The sequence below is a fragment of the Pristiophorus japonicus genome, chromosome 2 (genome assembly GCF_044704955.1).
Source record: "Pristiophorus japonicus isolate sPriJap1 chromosome 2, sPriJap1.hap1, whole genome shotgun sequence".
Taxonomy (NCBI): Eukaryota; Metazoa; Chordata; class Chondrichthyes; family Pristiophoridae; genus Pristiophorus; species Pristiophorus japonicus.
The window spans coordinates 53,481,334-53,507,284 of record NC_091978.1 but is presented as its reverse complement, the minus strand read 5'-3'; the positions used below and the strand labels follow the sequence as shown (position 1 = coordinate 53,507,284).

The window sequence follows — 25,951 nt, the reverse complement described above, 5'->3', positions numbered from 1 at the left end:
CACCCAACCCCCCCATGCCTCCAACACCCCCCCACACACACACACACCCCAACTCCCCACACACACACCCCCACACACACACATGCCCAACTCCCACCCCCACCCACAAACAACCCCCCACACACACACACCCCAAACTCCCCCCCCACACACACACACACCACCAACCCCCCCAACCACACACACCCCCAACACCTCCCACACACACACACACATCTCAACCCCCCCACACACACACACCCCCAACTCCCCCCCCACCCACAAACACCCTTCCACACACACACACACACCCCGACACCACCCCCAAAACCACCCCCCCACACTCCCCCCAACCTCCCCCCACACCCCCAACCCCAACACACACACACACCCCCAACACCTCCCACACACACACCACCCCAACACCCCCCCTCCACACACCCCCAACCTCACCCCACACACATCCCAATCCCCCCCACACACACACCCCCCCAACCCCCCCACAGACACACACCCCAACCCCCCAACACCACCCCCAACACCCCCCCCACACACACCCCCCACACACACCCACACACACACCCCAAACCCCCCCCACACACACACCCCCAACCCCCCCCACACATCCCCAACACCCCCTACACACACACCCCCCCCCCCAACACCTCCCACACACACACCCCAACACCCCCCCACACATACATAACCCCAACAACCCCCCTCCACACACCCTCAACCTCACCCCACACGGCCCCAACACCCCACCACACCCCCCCCACACACACCCCTACACCTCCCACCCACGCCCCCAAGCCCCCCCCACACACATCCCAATCCCCCCCACACACACACCCCCAACCCCCCCACACACACACCCCCCAACCCCCCCACACACACACACCCCAACCACCCCACAACCCCCCCACACACACACACATCCCCACCCCCAACACCCCCGCCCACACACACACACACACACCCCCACCCCCCCCACACACACACACACAACCCCAACCCCCCCACACGCACACACACAACCCCAACACCCCCCCACACACACACACACAACCCCAACACACCCCCCGCACACACATCCCCACCCCCCCCCCACACACACACACACAACCCCAACACCCCCCCCCGCACACACACTCAACCCCCCCCATACACCCCCGCCACACACACCCACAACCCCACCTCACACACACACACCTCCAACCCCCCCACACACACACACACCCAACCACCCCACTGCACCCCACCCCCCACACACATACACACACCCAACCCCCCCCCATGCCCCCAAACAGACACCCCAACCCCCCCCCCCACACACACCCCCAACACCCCCACCCCCCCACACACACACATGCCCAACCCCCCACACACAACCCAACACCCCCCCCACACGCACCCCCAACATCTCCCCACGCATCCCCAACATCTCCCCACACACACCCAACCCCCCCACCACACACACCACCAACCCCCCCCCCCCCACACACACCCAACCACCCCACACACACACCAAACATAACCCCCAACCCCCCACACACCCCCACACACCCCACACACACACCCAACACCCCACCACACACAAACCCCCAACCCCCCCCACACCCAACCCCCCCACACACACACACCCCACACACACACCTCCCCACCACACACACACACACACACCCCCAGCCCCCCCACACACACCCCCAACCCCCTCCGACACACACACCCTCAACCCCCCCCAACACACACACCCAAACTCCCCCCCCCACACACACCCCCAAACTCCCCCCCACACACCCCCAACGCCCCCACACACCCCCAACCCCCCCACCACACACACACACCCCCAACCCCCCACACACCCCCAACCCCCCACACACCCAACCCCGCCCCACTACACACACCCCCAACCCCCCCCACCCCACACAACCCCAACCCCCCCACCCCACACAAACCCCACACACACCCCCAACCCCCCACACCCCCCACTCACACACACCCCCAACCCCACACCACACACACCCCCACACACCACACACACATCCCCACACACACACCCCCACACACACACGCCCCCACACACACACACACCCCCAAACACACACACACCCCCAAACACACACACACACACCCCCACACACACACACACAACCCCCACACCCCCACAACCCCCACAACCCCAACCCCCCCCACACACACAACCCCAACCCCCCACACACAACCCCCAACTCACACAACCCCAACCCCCCCACTCACACAACCCCAACCCCCCCACTCACACAACCCCAACCCCCCACACACACAACCCCAACCCCCCACACACAAACCCCCAACCCCCCACACACCCAACCCCCCCACACACACACACACCCCACACACACACCTCCCCACCACCACACACACACACCTCCCCACCACCACACACACACACCTCCCCACCACCACACACACACCTCCCCACCACCACACACACACACCTCCCCACCACCACACACACACACCTCCCCACCACCACACACACACACCTCCCCACCACCACACACACACACCTCCCCACCACCACACACACACACCCTTCCCCAACCACACACACCCCAGCGCCCCCCACACACACACAACCCCCAACCCCCCCAACACACCCCCAACCCCCCCAACACACACACCCCCAACCCCCCCCACACACACACCCCCAACCCCCCCCAACACACACACCCAAACCCCCCCCCACACACACACAACCCCGCCCCACACACATACCCCCAACCCCCCCCACACACCACCCCCCCACACACACACCCAACCCACCCCCCCATACACACCCCCCAACCCCCCACACTACACACCCCCCAACCCCCCACACTACACACCCCCCAACCCCCCACACTACACACCCCCCCAACCCCCCCACACACACACACTCAACCCCCCCCCGCACACACCCCCAACACCCCGCACACACACACAGCCCCAACTCCCCCCCCCACACACACCCCCAACAACCCCACGCACACACCCCCAACAGCCCCCCACACACACCCCCAACAACCCCCCCACACACACACACTCAACCCCCCCCCCGCACACACCCCAACACCCCGCACACACACACAGCCCCAACTCCCCCCCCACACACACCCCCAACAACCCCACGCACACACCTCCAACAACCCCCCCACACACAAACACCCAACCTCCCCCGCACACACCCCCAACACACACCCCCAACACCCCCCCACACACACACCCCCAACCCACTCCCCCCACACACACACCCCCCAACCCACTCCCCCCCACACACACCTCCAACCCCCCACACACACACACACACCCAACCCCCCACCCCCCCCACACACACACCCCCAACCCCACCCCACACACACACACACCCAACACCCCCACACACACACACCCCCAACACCCCCACACACACACAGCCCCAAACCACCCCCCCCACACACACACCCCCAACCCCCCACCCCACATACACACCTCCCCACACACACCCACACACACACACCTCCCACATACACACCCCCAACACCCCCCCACACACACATAACCCCAACACCCCCCCTCCACACACTCCCAACCTCACCCCACATGCTCCCAACAACCCCCACACACACACCCCTACACCCCCCCACCCACGCTCCCAACCCCCCCCACACACACACAGCCCCACCACCAACACCCCCGCCCAAAAACACACACACACCCCCACCCCCCCTCCACACACACACACACACAACCCCAACACCCCCCACAGACACACCCCAACACCCCCCCCACACACACCCAAAATATCCCCCACACACACACACCCCAACCCCCCCACACACACACCCCCACACACACCCCCCCCCCACACACACCCCTCCACACCCCCCCCACACACACACAACCCCAACCCCCCCACACACACAACCCCAACCCCCCACACACACACCCCAACCACACACAAACCCCCAACCCCCACCACACCCAACCCCCCCACACACCCCACACACCCCACACACACCTCCCCACCACCACACACACCCCCACACCTCCACCCCCCCACACACACATCCCCCCACACACACACCCTCCCCACACACCCCCCCCCAGCCCCCCCACATACACACCCCCAACATCCCCCCACACGCACTCAACCCCCCACACACACACACCCAACCCCCCCCCACACACCCCCAACACACACCCCCAACACCCCCCCCACACACACACACTCAACCCCCCCCCCCACACACCCCCAACACCCCCGCCACACACACCCCCAACCCCCCCTCACACACACACACACCCAACCACCCCCACTGCACCCCACCCCCCACACACATACACACACCCAACCCCCCCATGCCTCCAACACCCCCCCACACACACACACACCCCAACTCCCCACACACACACCCCCACACACACACATGCCCAACTCCCACCCCCACCCACAAACAACCCCCCACACACACACACCCCAAACTCCCCCCCCACACACACACACACCACCAACCCCCCCAACCACACACACCCCCAACACCTCCCACACACACACACACATCTCAACCCCCCCACACACACACACCCCCAACTCCCCCCCACCCACAAACACCCTTCCACACACACACACACACCCCGACACCACCCCCAAAACCACCCCCCCACACTCCCCCCAACCTCCCCCCACCCCCCAACACACACACACACCCCCAACACCTCCCACACACACACCACCCCAACACCCCCCCTCCACACACCCCCAACCTCACCCCACACACATCCCAATCCCCCCCACACACACACCCCCCAACCCCCCCACAGACACACACCCCAACCCCCCAACACCACCCCCAACACCCCCCCCACACACACACCCCCCCACACACACCCACACACACATCCCCAACCCCCCCCACCACACACCCCCAACCCCCCCCACACATCCCCAACACCCCCTACACACACACCCCCCCCCCAACACCTCCCACACACACACCCCAACACCCCCCCCACACATACATAACCCCAACAACCCCCCTCCACACACCCTCAACCTCACCCCACACGGCCCCAACACCCCACCACACCCCCCCCACACACACACCCCTACACCTCCCCACCCACGCCCCCAAGCCCCCCCACACACATCCCAATCCCCCCCACACACACACCCCCCAACCACACACACACCCCCCAACCCCCCCACACACACACCCCCCAACCCCCCCCACACACACACCCCAACCACCCCACAACCCCCCCACACACACACACATCCCCACCCCCAACACCCCCGCCCACACACACACACACACACACCCCCACCCCCCCACAACATAGAACACACACACACACCCCAACCCCCCCCACACACACACACACAACCCCAACACCCCCCCACACACACACCACACCCCACCCCCCCCCCACACACACACACACAACCCCAACACCCCCCCCGCACACACACTCAACCCCCCCCATACACCCCCGCCACACACACCCACAACCCCACCTCACACACACACACCTCCAACCCCCCCACACACACACACACCCAACCACCCCACTGCACCCCACCCCCCACACACATCACACACACCCACCCCCCCCATGCCCCCAAACACGACACCCCAACCCCCCCCCCACACACACCCCCAACACCCCCACCCCCCCACACACACACTGCCCAACCCCCCACACACAACCCAACACCCCCCCCCCACACGCACCCCCAAACATCTCCCCACGCATCCCCAACATCTCCCACACACACCCAAACCCCCAACACACACACCACCACCCCCCCCCCCCCCCACACACACCCAACCACCCCACACACACACCAAACATACCCCCAACCCCCCACACACCCCCACACACCCCCACACACACACCCAACACCCCACCACACACAAACCCCCAACCCCCCCCACACCCAACCCCCCCACACACACACACCCCACACACACACCTCCCCACCACACACACACACACACACACCCCCAGCCCCCCCACACACACCCCCAACCCCCCTCCCACACACACACACCTCAACCCCCCCCCAACACACACACCCAAACTCCCCCCCCCACACACACCCCCAAACTCCCCCCCCACACACCCCAACGCCCCCACACACCCCCAACCCCCCCACCACACACACACACCCCCAACCCCCCACACACCCCCAACCCCCCACACACCCAACCCCGCCCCACACACACCCCCAACCCCCCCACCCCACACAAACCCCCAACCCCCCCACCCCACACAAACCCCACACACCCCCAACCTCACACACACCCCCAACCTCACACCACACACACCCCCACACACCACACACACATCCCCACACACACACCCCCACACACACACACACACCCCCACACACACACACACACCCCCAAACACACACACCCCCCCCCACACACACACACACACACACCCCCACACACACACACACAACCCCCACACACCCCCACAACCCCCACACACCCCCACAACCCCAACCCCCCCACACACACAACCCCAACCCCCCACACACACAACCCCAACCCCCCACTCACACAACCCCAACCCCCCCACTCACACAACCCCAACCCCCCCACTCACACAACCCCAACCCCCCCACTCACACAACCCCAACCCCCCACACACACAACCCCAACCCCCCACACACACAACCCCAACCCCCACCACACACAAACCCCCAACCCCCCACACACCCAACCCCCCCACACACACACACACCCCACACACACACCTCCCCACCACCACACACACACACCTCCCCACCACCACACACACACACCTCCCCACCACCACACACACACACCTCCCCACCACCACACACACACACCTCCCCACCACCACACACACACACCTCCCCACCACCACACACACCTCCCCACCACCACACACACACACCTCCCCACCACCACACACACACACCCTCCCCACACACACACACCCCAGCCCCCCCAACACACACACCCCCAACCCCCCCAACACACCCCCAACCCCCCCCCCAACACACACACCCCCAACCCCCCCCACACACACACCCCCAACCCCCCCCAACACACACACCCAAACCCCCCCCCACACACACACAACCCCGCCCCACACACATACCCCCAACCCCCCCCACACACCACCCCCCCACACACACACCCAACCCACCCCCCCATACACACACCCCAACCCCCCACACTACACACCCCCCAACCCCCCACACTACACACCCCCCCAACCCCCCACACACCCCCCCACCCCACACACCCCCCACCCCACACACACACTCCCACACACACCCACACACACACAACCCCCCCTCACACACACCCCCACACCCCCACCCCCCCACACACACACAATCCCCCCACACACACCCGGTTGTTGGCCGCTGGCCTTGTAATCACCACCTATCCTGACCGACCCATCCACCTTGAGCACCGGCACAATCGGGCTCACCCAGTCACTGAATTCGACTGACGAGATGATGCCTTCCCTCAGCAGGCGATCCAATTCGCCTTCTATCTTTTCCCGCATCACGCACGGCACCGCTCTGGCCTTGTGATGTACTGGCCTGGTGTCCGGGTTTATGTGAATCACTACCTTGGGCCCCTGAAAGTGCCAATGCCGGGTTGAAATAGTGAGTCAAATTTGTTCAGGACCTGTGAGCATGATATTCGCTCCACAGAAGAAATTGCATTGACATCGCCCAGTTCATGACAGCAAGCCAACTCCTCCCCAGCAATGCGGGACCATCCCCCGGGACAATCCAGAGTGGCAACCTGTTCTCCTAATCTTTGTGGGTCACGACTACCGTGGCGTTGCCTAGCACCGGAATGATCTCCTTTGTATATGTCCGTAGCTGTGCGTCAATCGGCAATAATTTTGACCTCCTGGCCTTGGACGCCCACAACTTGTCAAACTGTTTGATACTCATCAGGGACTGGCTGGCCGCCATGTCTAGCTCTGTTGATACTGGGATGCCATTGAGGAGCACTTTCATCATTATCGGTGGTGTCCTGGTGTATGAACTGTATATGTACTCCATATGAACTCGCTGAACTTCAGCTTCCAGTGATTTCCCCCGTGTTCATTTGGCCTCGTAGGGCTTACATCGGGCCCGTCCTCCTTGTACATCAACCTGGCTGCAGGCTTCCTGCACATATGCGCCAAGTGACCGCTAACGTTGGAGTTTCTGCAGGTATATTGCTGATATCTGCAAGCTCTGGCTGTGTGTTTGCCTCCACACCTCCAACATGAGCCGTTGTTGGAAACAAAAGTTCGATTACCAGTTGATCATCTCAGACTGTCTCTGTAACTGTCCTTAAGCGCACCATTGACAGGTGTTGATGGCCCCATTACTGGCCACATTGTCCCTTGCGATGGCATGAATCGCCGTTCAGCTAGCCATTGTCTCTGTTAAATTCACCCTTTGGGTTCGACTACATGCTCGGGCATGTCCAATTGCCCCTGTCTGCCTGGAGAACTGTGTGCCGCGTTAACAATGTTGACTCCTTGTCCATTTGCTGTATTTAAACCAAGATTTTTGTCAAACATCATTCTGGTCTCTTCCTCCCCTGAGATAAATGTCTGGGCCATCAAACTTACATAGGCTCGCCAGTCGCCGTAGGTCTGCCACGAAGTCTGGAACGCTTTGCCCTTCTCGCCGCTGGTGTGTGTAAAACCGGTGTCTCGCCATGTGCATGCTGCTCGCCGGTTTAAAGTGTTCCCCGATCAATTTACTGAGCTCTTCAAAAGTCTTGTCCGCCGGCTTCTCTGGCGCTAGAAGGTCCTTTATCAGGGAGTATGTCCTGGATCCACAAACCGTCAGGAGATGAGCCCTGCGTTTGTCGGCCAAATCCTGTCCCAGCCATTCCTTAGTGACGAAACTTTGCTGTAGTCTCTCAATAAAATCGTCCCAATCATCACCAACACAGTAACTCTCGTCTGTGCTGCTAGTGGCCATGCTCGCGTGGTTTAAATCCCAGTTTCTCGTCGCCAATAATATGTCCTTACTATACAGTATAAATGCACACGAGGCCCATACTTGAGAGAAGGTCACTCTGTGACCAGTTACCTTTATTCCAGCTGAAGTGAAGAAGGTGGGTGGAGCTTCCCCTTTTATACCTGAAAGTCCAGGTTAGGAGTGTCTCCCACAAGTTCATCACCTAGTGGTCAATGTTCTCACGGTGTACAACTTAGGTCAGCTTATACATGGGTTACAATGACAGTTGAATACATGACACTCCCCCCCCCCACCGCCACCGCCCCCCACTCCGCCCCACCTCCACCCCTCCATCTCTGGCTGTGCATGCGCTAAACTTAACTCTAGGTAAGGTTTTTCAGAACTTATATTCTAAGTTAGTTTGGAGTAAGTTTTCGCTGCCAAAACTTGCAAAACAGGTCTAAGTGGCTGGATACACCCCCTTTTGAAAAAAAATACCTGAACTAAAATGAACCTAAACTAACTCACTAGAACTGAAGCAAACTAAGTGCCGAGAATTGCGATTTCTAAGATACTCCAAACTAAACTAGTTGCTCCAAGAAAATTGGAGCAACTCCACACGAAACTTTGGCCCATAGAGTTACACGGAATTACATAGAGTGTGCAGCACAGGGACAGGCCATTCGTGTATTCCTTTGCTCCTCTGCCCCATTCCTTTGCTCCTCTGCCCCATTATTTTCCATGTAGTGTGTGACCTCCTTATTCTTCCTACCAAAATGCACCACCTATCTTAAAATTCATTTGCTAATTACCCTCCCATTCTGTAAGCTTATTAATGTCGTCTTGCATTTTGTCACAATCTTCCTCAGTATTACTCTACCTCCAAATTTGGTGTCATCGACAAATTTTGAAATTATACTTCTGATTCCTGAGTCCAAATAGTTTATGTAAATGGTGAACAACAGTGGTCCCAACACTGATCCCTGTGGAACATCACTTTCCACCTTTTGCTACTCTTAGAGTAGCCACTCTTAACCTCTACTCTCTGTTTTCTGTTTTGTAACCAGCTTCCTATCCATAACAGTATGTACGATCTACAAGATGACCAAGGTCAGGCCGTGTGGAGTGAAGGGCCAGGCAGCAGAATGGATGGAAAGGTGGCTACAAAACAGAAATCAGAGGGTTGGCGTTCAGGGAAGTTTGTAGCGATCTTTCCATGCATTCAGTTACCTGACCTTTGACTCCACAAGACCTGACTGTCATCTTGTGGATCGTACAAACTGCAGACACAATGCACCAGTGGTGCAGGGGGTGGATATTGAGTTCTGTGGCAGGGGCGCTGATGAAGTGGATTACTCTGTCCATTAGTCTTTGGGCAGCACTAGTGGCGTTTTTCACCACTTTCCAGCTTTTAAAAAGGCTGTGTTTATTTGTACTAACTGAAATGCAGCCATTTCTCGGATTGGCTTTCCATTTTCACATGACCTATTGCTGATTGGTCCTCTTTGAGGATAAGCCTCACTCTGAAGTTCCTCTGGAATGTGTAACTGGAACCGCCCAGCCCAAGTTCTGAGTGACTTTCCAATTTGTAATTCGATCCACTTTGACTTTAGAAGCCACAGAGGATAGATCTCCCCAAAAGCCACCAAGTTCTAGCCAAAGTCCATTACCCCAGCGTAAGCCTAAGTGCATCCCTCCGCCAGCTGAAGACCCTTATCCCAGCACATGTGCTGCCTCCCTCAGCCAAAGTCCCTTACCCAAGCGCAAGACTATATCCCGCCCCCCCCCCCCAACATAGATGGGGCATTGTATGCAGATTGTGAACAAGTTTATTGGATATGACAATGTCGTGACTTCTGGATTTCATTCATCCCAATGATGTCTTTGTAACACACGCACCGAGCTTGCATGCACCAGGGGTTTGGAAGAATATGATCCGTCTTCTCTGAATTCCCTCTCTCCCCTCCGATCCCCCCTCCCAGCTCTCTCTCCCCCCTCCCTCCACCAAGCTCTCTCTCTCTTCCACCCCCCCCAGACATTCTCTCGCTCTCCCTCCCACCCCCAGCTTCTCTCTCTCCCCCCCCCCCCCACCCTCCCAGGCTCACTCTGTCTCTCCTCCCAAGCTCTCTCTCTCCCCAAGCTATCTCTTTCTTTCTCTCCAGGCTCTCTCTCTCCCAAAGCTCTCTCTCTCTCCCTCCAGGCTCTCTCCCTCTCTCTAGCCCCCCCCCCCAAGCTTGCTCTCTCTCTCTCTCTCTCTCTCTCTCTCTCTCTCTTTCTCTCTCCCCCCCCCAAGCTCTCTCTCTCTCTCTCTCTCTCTCTCTCCCCCCCCCAGCTCTCTCTCTCTCTCTCTCTCCCTCCCCCCCCAGCTCTCTCTCTCTCTCCCCCCCAAGCTCTCTCTCTCTCTCTCTCCCCCACCCCAAGCTCTCTCTCTCTCTTTTCCCCCCCCCAAGCTCTCTCTTTCTCTCTCTCTCTCTCTCTCTCTCTCTCTCTTTCCCCCCCCCCCCAAGCTCTCTCTCTCACTCTCCCCTCACCCCCCCCCCCCCAAGTTCGCTCTCTCTCGCTCTCTCTACCCCCAGGCTCTCTCTCCGCCCACGCCCCCCAAAAGTTCTCTCTCTTTTACCCCTCCTCCAAGCTTGCTCTCTCTCCGCCCACCCCAAGCTCTCTCTCTCTCCGCTCCCCCCCAAACAGACGCTTGCGGCGCTGCGGGTGGCTCGGAGGCTCGGCGGATGAGTTTGGCTGCTGTTGGATGGATCGGAGGCAAAATGGTGTTGGGCGCATGCGCAGAAGGGAGAACGTACAAATAGTTACTCCGTTTAAAAAAAAACCTTGCCTCCAGTTTATTAAAGCCATTTACTGCCTCTCGGGTGGGATACACCAATAAATGAGGCCTTGGAAATTTCCCTCAGAATGACAGACCAGAGTTAGAAAACAGTTAGCAATCAAACTAGACTGGGCAGGGCCTGAGGTGCGAGCTAGTGACAGAAAATTGGTGGCCAGTGTACTTCGCATCAGGGCTGAGAACCCAGGTACTCGGGTCTCTGTATCATTTACTGACTCATTTTGTTTATTGCCCAGTCTCAATCGGACAGGCGAGTCGTCGTGCTGTCCAGCGGAGGCCTGGGTCCAAAATGAAGGGCTCTCTATGCGGGAGTCTTTCCCTACACCATTGGGGATCAGGGTGTTGCATGAAGTTTTTAAGCCCCTTCCAGACTCTAAGGCCAGATGTGGGTTTGCAGTCTTGAGGAGTCCCCGGTCCATGTATATATTCAGTGTGAAAGGTTGCAGTCCCTGTATAGTTACCTGAAGGGGGTGCTCCTCAATGTTTGGTTACACTTTAGGCCCATGTTCCTAATCTTTGGCCGCCCGGTGTGGAGGGTGTGGGTAAGATGGAGGATCTTCTCCTGGACCTGCTCTTGGGCCTGGCTAAAACAGCAATTTGCCGGCCCAGGATGAGCAGGGCCCGGGATGGGGGATGGGGGATGGGAGGTCGCTCTGGGTGTCTGCCTCTCTTCCGCGGTCTTGTCTGTGCCCGGGTGGCCCTGGAGAGGGAGCATGCGGTGTCCACCGGTACATAAGAACATAATAAGTAGGAACAGGAGTAGGCCATACAGCCCCTCGAGCCTGCTCCGTCATTCAATAAGATTATGGCTGATCTGATCATGGACTCAGCTCCACTTCCCTGTCCGCTCCCCAGAACACCTTATCCCCTTCCCTTACCCCCTTATCGTTTAAGAAATTATCTATTTCTGTCGTAAATTTATTCAATGTCCCAGTTTCCACAGCTCTCTGAGGCAGCGAATTCCACAGATTTACAAACCTCAGAGAAGAAATTTCTCCTCATCTCAGTTTTAAATGGGCGGCCCCTTATTCTAAGATTATGACCTCTAGTTCTAGTCTCCCCATCAGTGGAAACATCCTCTCTGCATCCACCTTGTAAAGCCCCCTCATAAACTTATACATTTCAATAAGATCACCTTTCATTCTTCTGAATTCCAATGAGTAGAGGCCCAACCTACTCAACCTTCCCTCATAAGTCAACCCCCTCATCTCCAGAATCAACCTAGTGAAGCTTCTCTGAACTGCCTCCAAAGCAAGTATATCCTTTCTTAAATATGGAAACCAAAATAGTACGCAGTATTCCAGATGTGGCCTCACCAATACCCTGTATAACTGTAGCAAGACTTCCTTGCTTTTATACTCCATCCCCTTTGCAATAAAGGCCAAGATACCATTGGCCTTCCTGATCACTTGCTGTACCTGCATTCTATCCTTTTGTGTTTCATGCACATGTACCCCCAGGTCCCGCTGTACTACAGCACTTTGTAGAAGTAAGCCATTTGGCCCTTTGAGCCTGCTCCGCCATTCAGTAAGATCATGGCTGATCTTCTACCTCAACTCCACCTTCCCGCATTATCCCCATATCCCATAATTCATTTAGTTCCCCAAAATTTATCGACGTCTGAATATACTCAACGATTGAGCATTCACAGCTCTCTGGGGTAGAGAATTCCAAAGATTCACAACCCTTTGAGTGAAGAAATTTCTCCTCATCTCAGTCCTAAGTGGCCGACCCCTTATTCGGAGACTGTGACTCCGTGTTCTACATTCCCCAGCCAGGGCAAACATTTTCTCAGTATTAACCCCGTCAAGCCCCTTAAGAATTTCATATGTTTCAATGAGATCACTTCTCATTCATCTAAACTCTACGCAATCTCTCCTCAGAGGGCAATCCCCCCATCCCAGGAACCTGGCCAGTGAACCTTCGTTGCACTCCCTCTACAGCAAGTATGTTTTTCCTTAGGCAAGAGACCCAAACTGTACACAGTGTCTAGGTATGGCCTCAGCAATGCCCTGCATAATTGTAGTAAGACTTCTTTACTCTTATACTCTAATCCCTTTGCAACAAAAGTTAACACACCATTTGGTTTCCTAATTGCTTGCTATACCTGCATGTTAGCTTTCTGTGTATTAGGACATCCAGGTTCCTCTGAATGCAAACATTTCCCAATCTCTCACCATTCAACAAACATTCTGCTTTTTTGTTTTTCCTACCAAAGTGCATAACTTCACATTTCCCCACATTGTATTCTATTTGCCATGTTCTTGCCCACAACAACCTGTCTATATCTCTTTGCAGCCTCTTTGCACCTCCTCACAGCTTACTTTCCCACCTAATTTTGTATCATCAGCAAAATTGGATACATTACGCTCAGTCCCTTCATCTGTCATTAATGTGGACTGTAAATAGCTGAGGTCCCAGCACTGATCCTTGCGGTACCCTGCTAGTTAGAGCCTGCCAACCTGAAAAAGTCCTGTTTATTTCTACTCTGTTTTCTGTCTTTTAAATAATCCTCAATCCAAGCTAATATATTACCCCCATGAGTCCTAATTTTGTGTAATAACCTCTTGTGTGGCACCTTATCAAATGCTTATCCATCCTACTAGTTACATCTTCAAAAAACTGTAACAGATTTGTCAAACACGATTTCCCTTTCATTAAAACCATGTTGACTCTGCCTAATCATACACTTGATACCTTCTGCGATCAGTGGGCATGGACGGTATCAAGGTGACAATCGATTCTCACAATCACTATGATTTAATTATTGTCATAAATAGATTTTTTTCTAGTTTGCATTGAAATACAAATGCTGAACTAGACATGTTAAACTACTAGTTACTTAAATCAGGACTGCAGTTACTGAAAGGTTGACTGTACTGAGGTTTGTGGCAAGAGCTGGCAGACGTGTTGTTCTGAAGTGTGATGTCTCACACCTGAAAAGTCTGTTTATGTCGTGTTTTAATTACCCTTTTCTGTTGCCTGGTGTCAGAAATCGAAATCAAAGGGAGATGATGCCCCATCGAATCACAGAAAAATTACGACACAGGACGCCATTCGGCCCATCATGTCCGTGTCTATCGAAAAACAGCTATCCAGCCTAATCCCACCTTCTAGCTCTAGGTCATAGCTCTTTGGCCCCAAATTTCCCCAGCCACTTCGAGCGGTGCAGTAAGTTGTGTTGCGCCGACTTCCTGGGGGGAAAAAAGCGCCAAAAATTTACCTTTGACTTTGGCCGCTCCCTCGTCGTCCGGATCCATCGGTGTGGCGCTGCAGAGCCTGGGGGTGTGGAGCTTCAGCCACGCATGCTCAGCGCAGCCGGCAAGAGGGCTGGGCTTGAGCCCAGCGTTTTGTGTCGTGCCGGCACATGCGCAATGGCCGATTCAGTTTGTGCGCATGCGCAGTGCGACAGGAAGCTTAGCAATCGGCCAATTAAAGGGAGAGCGTCCTCAGACTGATTGGTTATGGAGCATATATATAGGTGAGGTCCGAATATTGATTTTTGTGTGGCTGAGGGAGTGGAAAGAAGTGCTGGATAGGTGTAAGTGTGATCTTTGAACATTACCGGCGCTTGAGTCCAATAGACGAATGGCACAATGAGAAAGTGGAGAAATTAGTGACTGTAATTGAGGAGAAATGGCTGGAGCAGGTTATCAGCAAGAGTGGTCCGCCAAAAGTTTCACCCAAGGAAATGAGAAGATGGAACCTAGTTGCAGAAGAATATTCCGCTGGGGTCCACACCGCAAGATGTGGAAGCCAGTGCAAGAAGAAATGCCAGGATGTTGATCAAGTAGTGAGTGTAAGTAATATCATCTTTAAATTAAATTGTATTGGAAAATGTGAGCATCTGTATGTGTGCCACCCATCAGAAGCGCACCATGTCTGACAATTAATATTTTCATCTTTGCAGAAGAAATTGGCCCACAAGAGGGAGAGAACTAGAACACGAGAAGGTCCGCCAAACCTGCACCAACTGACACCCCTGGAACTGAGGGTTGCTGCCTTGTTGACTTGCACCCGCAGAAAAAGAATCAGCTCTGCACAAGCTGGACCCACATGCGAGGGTGAGGGTGAGGGCGAGTCATTAAAATGCATAGTCACCCTTCAAATCAACCTGCTGACTGGCCTGCTTCGCATGAGACTATTCATGCCACCCATCCTGTCCCCTCCTGTGCTGCTAACCATTTGACTGTTGTGTTGTCTTTTGCAGAAAAAGAAGACACTCCTCAAGATCCTGAGGATTCAGATGCGTGCGCTGCAGACCAAGGTGGGTGGGGGGAGGAGGGATCCATGGAAATGTGTGCTCAGGAGAATGCTGACCGTGATATGGATCAGGACATATCACAGGGCATCACACTGCCAGAACCCTCCATTAGCTCCTCGGCAACCTTCCATGGGTTCACACCTTACGAGCTCGCGGGTCCGAGTGGCAGTCAGGAAATGCATCTTGGGACACCCAGTCCCACACCGTCCCAGCCTGCGCCTCGCACTGGAAGGGTGCCACGGAGAGGGGAAGGAGAAGACGACCAGTCTCTCCTGAGAGGCAGCCCTCAGCAGAAGTTAATCAGTTTTTTTCATTGGGTTAGGAGACCAATGCCCTCACAAGATTATTCGTGGCAGCCGTCAGTGGGGTGCATGATGAGGTCGCGACACTGTCAGGTGAAATCTCTGCACTGAGATGAGAACTGAGGGCGGGCATTTCAGCGGGTGTGCAGACGATGGCAGATGCCATGAGGGAGCTGGCTTCTGCAATAAGTGCACAAAGGCCAGAGACTCAAATGCCACTCCCACTTCACTCCACGCACCAGCCACCGCGGTCAGACCCAAGCCAGGCGCCAACCCCCCTCACCACCATCACTGACCCTATGAGGAAGTGCACTTTCCCCGAGCTGTGGGTGAGGGATGGGTGCAGACTTTCTTTCCTGTTGTTGTTATTGATGGTATCATGAAGTGCACTGTAAAATTTACAATAAAAGATATTTTGCATCAAAACTGAATCATCCTCCATTAGGACCACGCAACATTTAGTGTCAACTGTAAAAAGTAAAAATCCCTCACCCCTACAGTCATGTGTGCCTGCTGCCCCTAGCCCTGGCGGGAGGGCTAGCCGGTGCGTTCTGCAGTCGGCAAGGTAGGACTGCTCTATTTTCAGTGGCTGATTTATCTTTCATTTATTTGTGATGATGTTGTGCAGCTGTTGTGCTGAAGATGTTGTGCTGATGTTGTGAAGGTCTTTAGTGCTTTGGAATCCTCTCACTCACCCCCCCACATCTCTGGCTAACTGCGCAGATTTCTTAAATGTAGGTAAGGTTTTTCTGTGCCTACAAAAGTGGCCACATACACTGGCCTTAGTTTGGAGTAACTTTCAGCTGGCCAAATTTGCTTCTATGGCCAGAAGAGGCATAAGTGGCTTGTCACGCCCCCTTTTGGAGAGAACAAACTAAACTAGAAAAAAACGTAACTAACTGACTTACATTGTAGCAAGTTAAATGGGGAAATTTGCGATTTTTAAGTTACTCCAAAAAAAGCTACTTGCTCAAAAAAAGGGGGGAAACTTTGGGGGAAATTTGGGCCCTTTAAGTGCACATCCAAGTACTTTTTAAATGTGATGAGGGTTTCTGCCTCTATCACCCTTTCAGATAGTAAGTTTCAGACCCCCAACACCATCTGTGTGACAAAAATCTCTCATCTCCCCTCTAAATCACCTACCAATTACTTTAAATCTATGCCCCTTGATTATTGTCCTCTCCTCTGCCATGGGAAAGAGGTCCTTCCTATCCACTCAATCCAGGCCCCTCATAATTTTGTACACCTCAATTAAATCTCCTCTTAGCCTGCTCTGTTCCAAAGCATACTCACAGGTTTATCCATTACACCAGCCTATCCAATCTTTCCTCATAGCTAAACATTTCTGTCCTGGCAGCATCCTCATATTGATATATTGATGACTGTATCGGTACCGTTTCCTGCTTTTGCCCTGAACTTGAAAATTTCATTCATTTTGCATCCAATTTCCACCCTTCCCTCACCTTCACATGGTCAATCTCCGACTCTTCCCTTTCCTTCCTCAACTTCTCCGTTTCCATCTCTGGGGATAGGCTTTCGACCAGTACCCACTATAAGCCCACTGACTCCCACAGCTATCTGGACAGCATGTCCTTCCACCCTGCATCCTGTAAGGACTCCATTCCATTCTCCCAGTTTCTCCGTCTCATCTTCTCTGACGATGCTACCTTTCACACTAGTGCCTTTGACATATCTTCCTTTTTCCTCAACAGAGGATTCCCCTCCGCCGTGGTTAACATGATCCTCGACCGTGTCTGTTCTATTTCCCGGACCTCTGCTCTCACCCCTTCCCCTCCCTCTCAGAACGACAGGGTTTCCCTTGTCCTCACCTTTCACCCCACCAGCCTCCACGTTCATTGGAGCTTCCTCCGCCACCTCCAGCGTGATTCCTCCACCAATCACATCTTCCCCTCAGCATTCCGAAGGGACCGCTCCCTCTGTGGCACCCTGGTCCATTCCACAGTCACCCCTAGCACCCCCTCCCCTTCCCACGGCACCTTTCCATGCATGCGCAGGTGATGCAACACCTGCCCTTTTACCTCCCCCCTCTCCAATATCCATGGCCCCAAATACTCCTTCCAAGTGAAACAGCGATTTACTTGTACTTCTCTCAATTTAGTATTATGTATTCGCTGCTCACGATGTGGTGTCCTCTTCACTGGGGAGACCAAGCGTAGATTGGAAAGCCGCTTTGCGGAGCACCTCTGTTCAGTCCGCAACAGTTACCCTGAGCTTCCGGTCGCCTGTCACTTTAATTCTCCATTCCCTCTCTGTCCTCGGTCTCCTACTCTGTTCCAACGAAGCTCAACGCAAGCTCGAGGAACAGCACCTCATCTTTCGTTTAGGCACTTTACAGCCTTCTGGACTCAACAGTGTTCAAAAATTTCAGAGCGTAACCACTGCCAATCTTTGACTCCCTTCCCCGCCCCCCTTCCCCTCAGAGCCAATTTCTTTCTTATTTCTCCTGGTCTCTAATGGCAGTTGGTCATTATCCCACCATTTAAAGATCAGGCCCTCAAATCTGGCACCAAGCTTATGGTCTATAGGACTGTAGTGATACCCGACCTTCTGTATGGCTCAGACGTAGACTATATATAGTAGACACCTCAAATCACTGGAGAAATTCCACCAGCGATGTCTTCGCAAGATCCTGCAAATCCCCTGGGAGGATAGATGCACCGACATCAGTGTTCTCAATCAGGCCAACATTCCCAGCATCGAAGCACTGACCACACTCGACCAGCTCCGTCGAGTGGGCCACATTGTTTGCATGCCCGACACAAGACTCTCAAAGCAAGCGGTCTACTCGGAACTCCTACCTGGCAGGTGATCCCCAAGTGGGCAGAGGAAACATTTCAAGGACACTCTCAAAGCCTCCTTGATAAAGTGCAACATCCCCACTGACACTGGGAGTCCCTGGCCAAAGACCGCCCTAAATGGAGGAAATGCATCCAGGAGGGCGGAGTACTTCCGAGTCTCATTGCCGAGAGCATGCAGAAAGCAAGTTCAGGCAGCGAAAGGAATTTGCGGCAAACCAGACTCTCTCCACCCACCCTTTCCTTCAATGACTGTGTCCCACCTGCGACAGAGACTGTAATTTCCATATTGGACTGTAGTCACTTGATAACTCACTTTTAGAGTGGAAGCAAGTCTTCCTCGATTTCGAGGGACTGCCTATGATTCACACCCTATCTTGACTAATGTTTTTCCACCTCCTGGTATTACCATTTGAATTTGGGCCACCATCTCTCTTGTCTTCCAACCTATCACAGACCTTCCCTTTTGTTCTTTTTTCCCTCCCTTTCAGTGCTTGTTAAGAATCTGTTCTTTCCGAACACTCTCTCCAGTTCTGAGAAACGTTAACTCTGCTTTCTCTTCACAGATGTTACCTGACCTGCTGAGCTTTCCAGCATTTTCTGTTTTTATTCCTCATAAATCTCCTCTGTACCCTCTCTAGTGCAATCACATCTTTCCTGTAAAGTGGAGACCAGAACTGCACGCAGTACTAGTGTTTTATACAGATCAAGCATAACATCCTTGCTCTTGTATTCTCTGCCTCAGCTAATAAAGGAAAGCATTCCGTATGACTTCTTAACCACCTTATCGATCTGTCCTGAGATCTTTAAGGATCTATGGACATACACTCCAAGGTCCTTCTTTCCTCCACACCACACAGTAAACTCGCATTTATTGTTGCACCATCCCAAATGGCAGTGTAAAAAGACAGTCCCTGACCAGAGATTGCTGGATGCTGACACTCGGTGCTCACAAGGATAGAATGTCCCATTCCCTAGGCACTGGCATCCAGCACCTCGATCACAGCAATATTCACAGAACAATGGCAATAGAATTTGGAGCAGACGGTTAAATGGAGACGTGATAGAAGTGCTCAAAATTATGAGGGTCACTGGCAGGAGGGCTGGTAACTAAAGGATACAGAGGATAAGACACACCCCGAAGTTTCACTTTGCAAAGTTTAATTTGAGCCATTCTGACTGCCAACCTTCGATAGAACAGAGCTCACTGGGAACAGATGGGACTCACTCTCTCGGGTTAAAACCTTCATCCACCACCCAAAGAAGTTCCTGCTGCCCCCGTCCAAGTTCCTGACTTTCTTCGCCCGCCCAAGTGCCTGACCTCCTTCCTCCTCCTCCGCCACACCCCCGGGTTCTTGACCTTCTCCCCCTGCCCAAGTTCCTCCCCCACGGATTCATGACCTTCTCCCCCAACACGTTCCTGACCTTCCCCCCCCTCCCCGCTACCATAGATGAGGCATTGGTGTAGGTCATGGATTGTTAACAGCTTCATTGGATGTGACAGTGTTGTGACTTCCGAATCTCAGTCTTACCATCTGGATCACGCTCTCAAACCCCCTCTTTAGAACTGGATCACGTTCTTCCACCATCCCCACTGTGCTCTCTGTACAATTTAACACCTCCCTACTGAGTTCCTGACCTCTCTCCACCTCCTCCAATGCCCTCGATCTCCGTCTCTCTCGGCTCCACCCCCTCCGATCTCCCACCTCCCTCCTGCCGTCTCCCCTCTCTCTCTGCCCCTGACCATCTCCCCCCTCTCAATTTCTGCTCCCCCTCTCTCTCCTCATCTCCCCCTCTCAATCTCTGTCTCCCCCACTCTCTGCCTATCTTCCCCTCTCTCCCCTTTCGATCCAGCTTCTCCGGGACCATGATCATTGGAGCTGAACAAAGCAGGGGCTCATGCTGCACTGTGGCTACTGCGCATGTGCATAGGGGGATGGGGGCGCACATGTGCAAAAGGGGCAGCTCCGACAGTGCGCATGTACAGAAGGATGGAAAAATGTTCGTGCAGATAATTACTTCATTTTTTTTTTTTTACACAGCAAGTCGTGATGTTCTGGAATGCACTGCCTGAATGGTGTATTCCACCACCAGGGAATCCCTTTCCAAACACTGAGGCCGACTCTAGGGATCGGGAGTCACAGAGTTTCAGATACCAGATAATCAAGCTCACCAGAACACAAATTGTCTCTCCAGGCTTTATTAAGAGCGCTGCATAACACAGATCAGGTGACAATTCCCTCAAGCTGCAGAATAGAATCACAGTGGATACGTGTGCTATCTTAAATCTGTTCCAACTGACAGTGGCCTGTTCTTATACACAAGCTTGGTTACCGCTCAAGAAATGGGATTGTTTGGACCCGTCTGTTGACCGCCTCCTGAACTCCTGCTAATTTGGGCAATTTAGTCCATCTGTGACCAGACTATAACCACAAGCTGGTCTGGTTATCATACCTGTCCGTGAGGTTATTATTAGATTCACACCCAGATGTTGGGTCTTTACTTGTCTTGCACTTCATCACATAACATGGGTACAGGGACTCAGTAATGTTTCATTCATCAAAACAACACAAAATACAACAACATACTGGTCAGCTTAACAGAATATAAAATGGATGCTAATAAATCCAGGAGGGAATGCAGAAGAAATGTCTTTACTCAAGAGAGTGATGAGAATTTGGAACTCACTACCACATGGAGTAGTTGAGGCAAATAGCAGATACATCTAAGGGAATGCCACGAGGGAGAAAGCAACACAAGATTATGTGGATGGGGTGAGAAGTAGGGTGAAAGGGATCTCATGGAGCATAAACACCAGCACGGACCAGTTGAGCCAAATGGCCAGTTTCTTTGCTGTACGTTGTATGTAATAGCATGAAAGGTCAAATCAAGGGAATCATCAGCACAACAGTTTATCAGCAGTACAACATTTATAAAACAACTTTCATCCATTCCATGTTCATGTTGCCCCAGTTGTCTGCAGGGCCCTGCGCTACAGAATATTGTGAACTCGTTGATGTTTCAGCAGGTTGGATGACTGAGTGAAACTCTTTGCACACACGGAGCAGGTGAACGGTCTCTCTCCAGTGTGAACACGTTGGTGTGTCAGCAGGTTAGATGACCGAGTGAATCCTTTCCCACACACGGAGCAGGTGAACGGCCTCTCCCCAGTATGAACATTCTGGTGCTCCAACAGGCTGGATGACCGAGTGAATCCCTTCTCACACTTGGAGCAAGTGAACGGCCTCTCCTCAGTGTGAATACGCTGGTGTCTCATCAGGTACTGCGATTTTTTGAAGCTCTGCCCACAGTCGGCACATTTAAATGGCCTCTCCCCGCTGTGAACTCGCTGGTGTGTCCGCAGGTTGCACGACTGAGTGAATCCCTTCCCGCACACGGGACAATTGAACGGCTTTTCCCCAGTGTGACTGCGCTGGTGGGCTTCCAGCTCGGATGGATAAATGAACCCTTTCCCACAGTCCCCACATTTATATAGTCGGTCCCCGGTGTGACTGCTCTTGTGTCTGGTGAGCCCGGAGGGGTAAATGAATCTCTTCCCGCAGTCCCCGCATTGGTACGGTCTCTCTCCGGTGTGACTGCGCATGTGGCTGGTGAGCTGGTAGAGATAAATGAATCTCTTCCTGCAGTCTTCACATCGATATGGTCTCTCTCCAGTGTGACTGCGCTTGTGGCTGATGAGCTGGTAGGGGTAAATGAATCTCTTCCCACAGTCCTCGCATTGGTACGGTCTCTCTCCGGTGTGACTGCGCTTGTGCTTGGATAGGGACGTCAAATAAATGAATCTCTTCCCGCACTGCCCACATTCATACCGTCTCTCCCCAGTGTGGCTGCCCTTGTGACTGTCCAGTTGGGATGATCGGTCGAACCTGCGTCCACAAACGGAGCAGGTAAACGGGTTGTCCGTGCTGCGATCGCTGCTGTCTCCTTCCATGCGCAAAGGCCAATGATATTCAGATCCTGATGAATCAAGCAAATCTTGTCAGATCCTGTTTGAACTGAGCCTCCTGTCTGTAAATGCTCCACTTCTGAAAACCTGTAAATGGAGTTTAGAAAAGGGTAAGAGGGAGAATGTTGTCTCATGTCCCCCAGTGCCAGTGAAACTGATTTTCAGGCCCCAGCTGTTGCACATGTTGTTTGAAAGGACCAACAACAATGACGGCTGCAGTACACACGAGCCCCCGCGCTCCAGAATACGCCCGGCCGCCGCGCTGAGTTGTAGCCGACACCTCTCCTGCTCCACAGACGCTCGGCCCGCACCGCGCATGCTCAGGACACACAGCATCTGAGAGTCCGGATCCCCGGCGGAAAGTGAGTTTTATGAGGATTTTTAAAAATATATAAATAGCGGAGAGAAGCGCGGGCGGGGAGATAAATAACATGAAAATACAAACCGGAGCCTCCAAACGCCCCTCGGCACCGATCGGAGCAGATTGCGCGGCCACAACACGTTATCTTCTGAACGGAGCTGGACGGGGCCACATGATCTAGTCCACGGTGATGACTGACGTGAGCTCCGACCAATGGGGAGAGAGGACTGACGTGGCGACGGTCCTACAACCAATCGGGGAGCCTGAGGGGCGGGACTCCTGCCCTGAGAGGACAGTGCAGAGCGAGCTTTACTCTGTATCGCACCCGTGCTTTCCCAGACCAGAGAGTGTATGATGCTGACACCAATTACTCCCGTGTCCTCGCTCAGGCCAACATCGACGCACTGACCACGCTCGGTCAGCTCCGTTGGACGGGGCACATCGTTTGCATGCCTGACACGAGACTCCAAAAACAAGCTCTCTACTTCGAACTGCGACACGGCAAGCAAGCCCCAGGTGGGCAGAGGAAATGCAAGGAGAAGGAAAGGAAAAGGAGGTGCGGTAGCATTGTTAGTTAAAGAGGAAATTAACGCAATAATAAGGAAGGACATTAGCTTGGATGATTTGGAATCTGTATGGGTGGAGCTGCGGAATACCAAAGGGCAGAAAACGCTAGTGGGAGTTGTGTACTGACCACCAAACAGTAGTAGTGAGGTTGGGGACGGATTTGAAGGCCGATAAATCCCCAAGGCCTGATAGTCTGTATCCCAAAGTACTTAAGGAAGTGGCCCTAGAAATAGTGGCTGCATTGGTGATCATTTTCCAATATCTATCGACTCTGGATCAGTTCCTAAGGACTGGAGGGTAACACCACTTTTTAAAAAAAGGAGGGAGAGAGAAAACGGGTAATTATAGACCGGTTAGCCTGACATCAGTAGTGGGGAAAATGTTGGAATCAATTATTAAAGATGAAATAGCAGTGCATTTGGAAAGCAGTGACAGGATCGGTCCAAGTCAGCATGGATTTATGAAAGGGAAATCATGCTTGACAAATCTTCTAGAAATTTTTGAGGATGTAACAAGTGGACAAGGGAGAATCAGTGGATGTGGTGTATTTGGACTTTCAAAAGGCTTTTGACAAGGTCCCACACAAGAGGTTAGTGTGCAAAATTAAAGCACATGGTATTGGGGGTAATGTACTGACGTGGATACGGAACTGGTTGGCAGACAGGAAGCAGAGAGTCAGGATAAACGGGTCCTTTTCAGAATGGCAGGCAGTGACTTGTGGGGTGCCGCAGGACTCAGTGCTGGGACCTCAGCTATTGACAACATACATCAATGATTTAGATGAAGGAATTGAGTGTAATATCTCCAAGTTTGCAGGTGACACTAAGCTGGGTGGCGGTGTGAGCTGTGAGGAGGATGCTAAGAGGCTGCAGGGTGACTTGGATAGGTTAGGTGAGTGGACAAATGCATGGCAGATTCAGTATAATGTGGATAAATGTGAGGTTATCCACTTTGGTGGCAAAAACACGAAGGCAGAATATTATCTGAATGGCGGCAGATTAGGAAAAGGGGAGGTGCAACGAGATCTGGATGTCATGGTACATCAGTCATTGAAAGTTGGCATACAGGAACAGCAGGCAGTGAAGAAGGCAAATGGAATGTTGGCCTTCATAGCGAGAGAATTTGAGTATAGGAGCCAGGAGGCCTTACTACAATTGTACAGGGCCTTGGTGAGGCCACACCTTGAATATTGTGTACAGTTTTGGTCCTCTAATCTGAGGAAGGACATTCTTGCTATTGAGGGAGTGCAGCAAAGGTTCACCAGGCTGATTCCCGGGATGGCATATGAAGAAAGACTGGATCGACTAGGCTTATATTCAATGGAATTTAGAAGAATGAGAGGGGATCTCATAGAAACATGTAAAATTCTGACGGGATTGGACAGATTTGATGCAGGAAGAATGTTCCCGATGTTGGGGAAGTCCAGAACCAGGGGTCACAGTCTAAGGATAAGGGGCAAACCATTTAAGACCAAGATGAAGAGAAACTTCTTCACTCAGAGAGTAGTTAACCTTTGGAATTCTCTACCACAGAAAGTTGTTGAGGCCAGTTCGTTAGATATATTCAAAAGGGAGTTAGATGAGGCCCTTATGGCTAAAGGGATCAAGGGGTATGGAGAGAAAGCAGGAATGGGGTATTGAAGTGCATGATCAGCCATGATATTGAATGGTGGTGCAGGCTCGAATAGCCTATTCCTGCACCTATTTTCTATGTAGCTACTGTTAGGGAGCCTATAGACTATGCCCACCAGTGACTTCTTCCCCTTATTATTCCTTATCTGCACCCAAACTGATTCTACATCTTGATCTTCTGAGCCAATATCATTTCTCACTAGTGCACTGATCTCATCCTTTGTTAACAAAGCTACCCCACCTCCTTTTCCTTTCCATCT

General features: G+C 53.5%; 2 protein-coding genes and 1 pseudogene across 5 annotated transcripts in view; 2 read left to right on the top strand and 1 right to left on the bottom strand.

Annotated features, from left to right (window-relative positions):
• Positions 1–18,085, top strand: part of LOC139228691 (zinc finger protein 271-like) — a 176,813-nt pseudogene extending 158,728 nt beyond the window's left edge.
• Positions 18,086–21,327: 3,242 nt separating this feature from the next.
• Positions 21,328–25,951, bottom strand: part of LOC139237989 (zinc finger protein 79-like) — a 9,600-nt gene continuing 4,976 nt past the window's right edge. The window contains exons 1-2 of one of the 3 annotated variants that reach the window (XM_070867368.1): positions 23,578–23,668; positions 21,328–23,219 (exon numbers count right to left, since the gene is read on the bottom strand). In XM_070867368.1, coding sequence (XP_070723469.1) covers positions 22,158–23,117 — 960 coding nt within the window. In that variant the 5' untranslated portion in view covers positions 23,118–23,219; positions 23,578–23,668 and the 3' untranslated portion in view covers positions 21,328–22,157. Of the gene's footprint in view, positions 23,220–23,577; positions 23,669–25,951 lie in introns of those variants that run through there. The other 2 variants (XM_070867384.1, XM_070867378.1) reach the window with 2 other exon arrangements.
• LOC139237959 (uncharacterized) overlaps positions 23,734–25,951 on the top strand; it is a 27,476-nt gene continuing 25,258 nt past the window's right edge. For both annotated transcript variants that reach the window (XM_070867306.1, XM_070867297.1), the window contains exon 1: positions 23,734–24,049. In XM_070867306.1, coding sequence (XP_070723407.1) covers positions 24,023–24,049 — 27 coding nt within the window. In that variant the 5' untranslated portion in view covers positions 23,734–24,022. The remainder of the gene's footprint in view (positions 24,050–25,951) is intronic.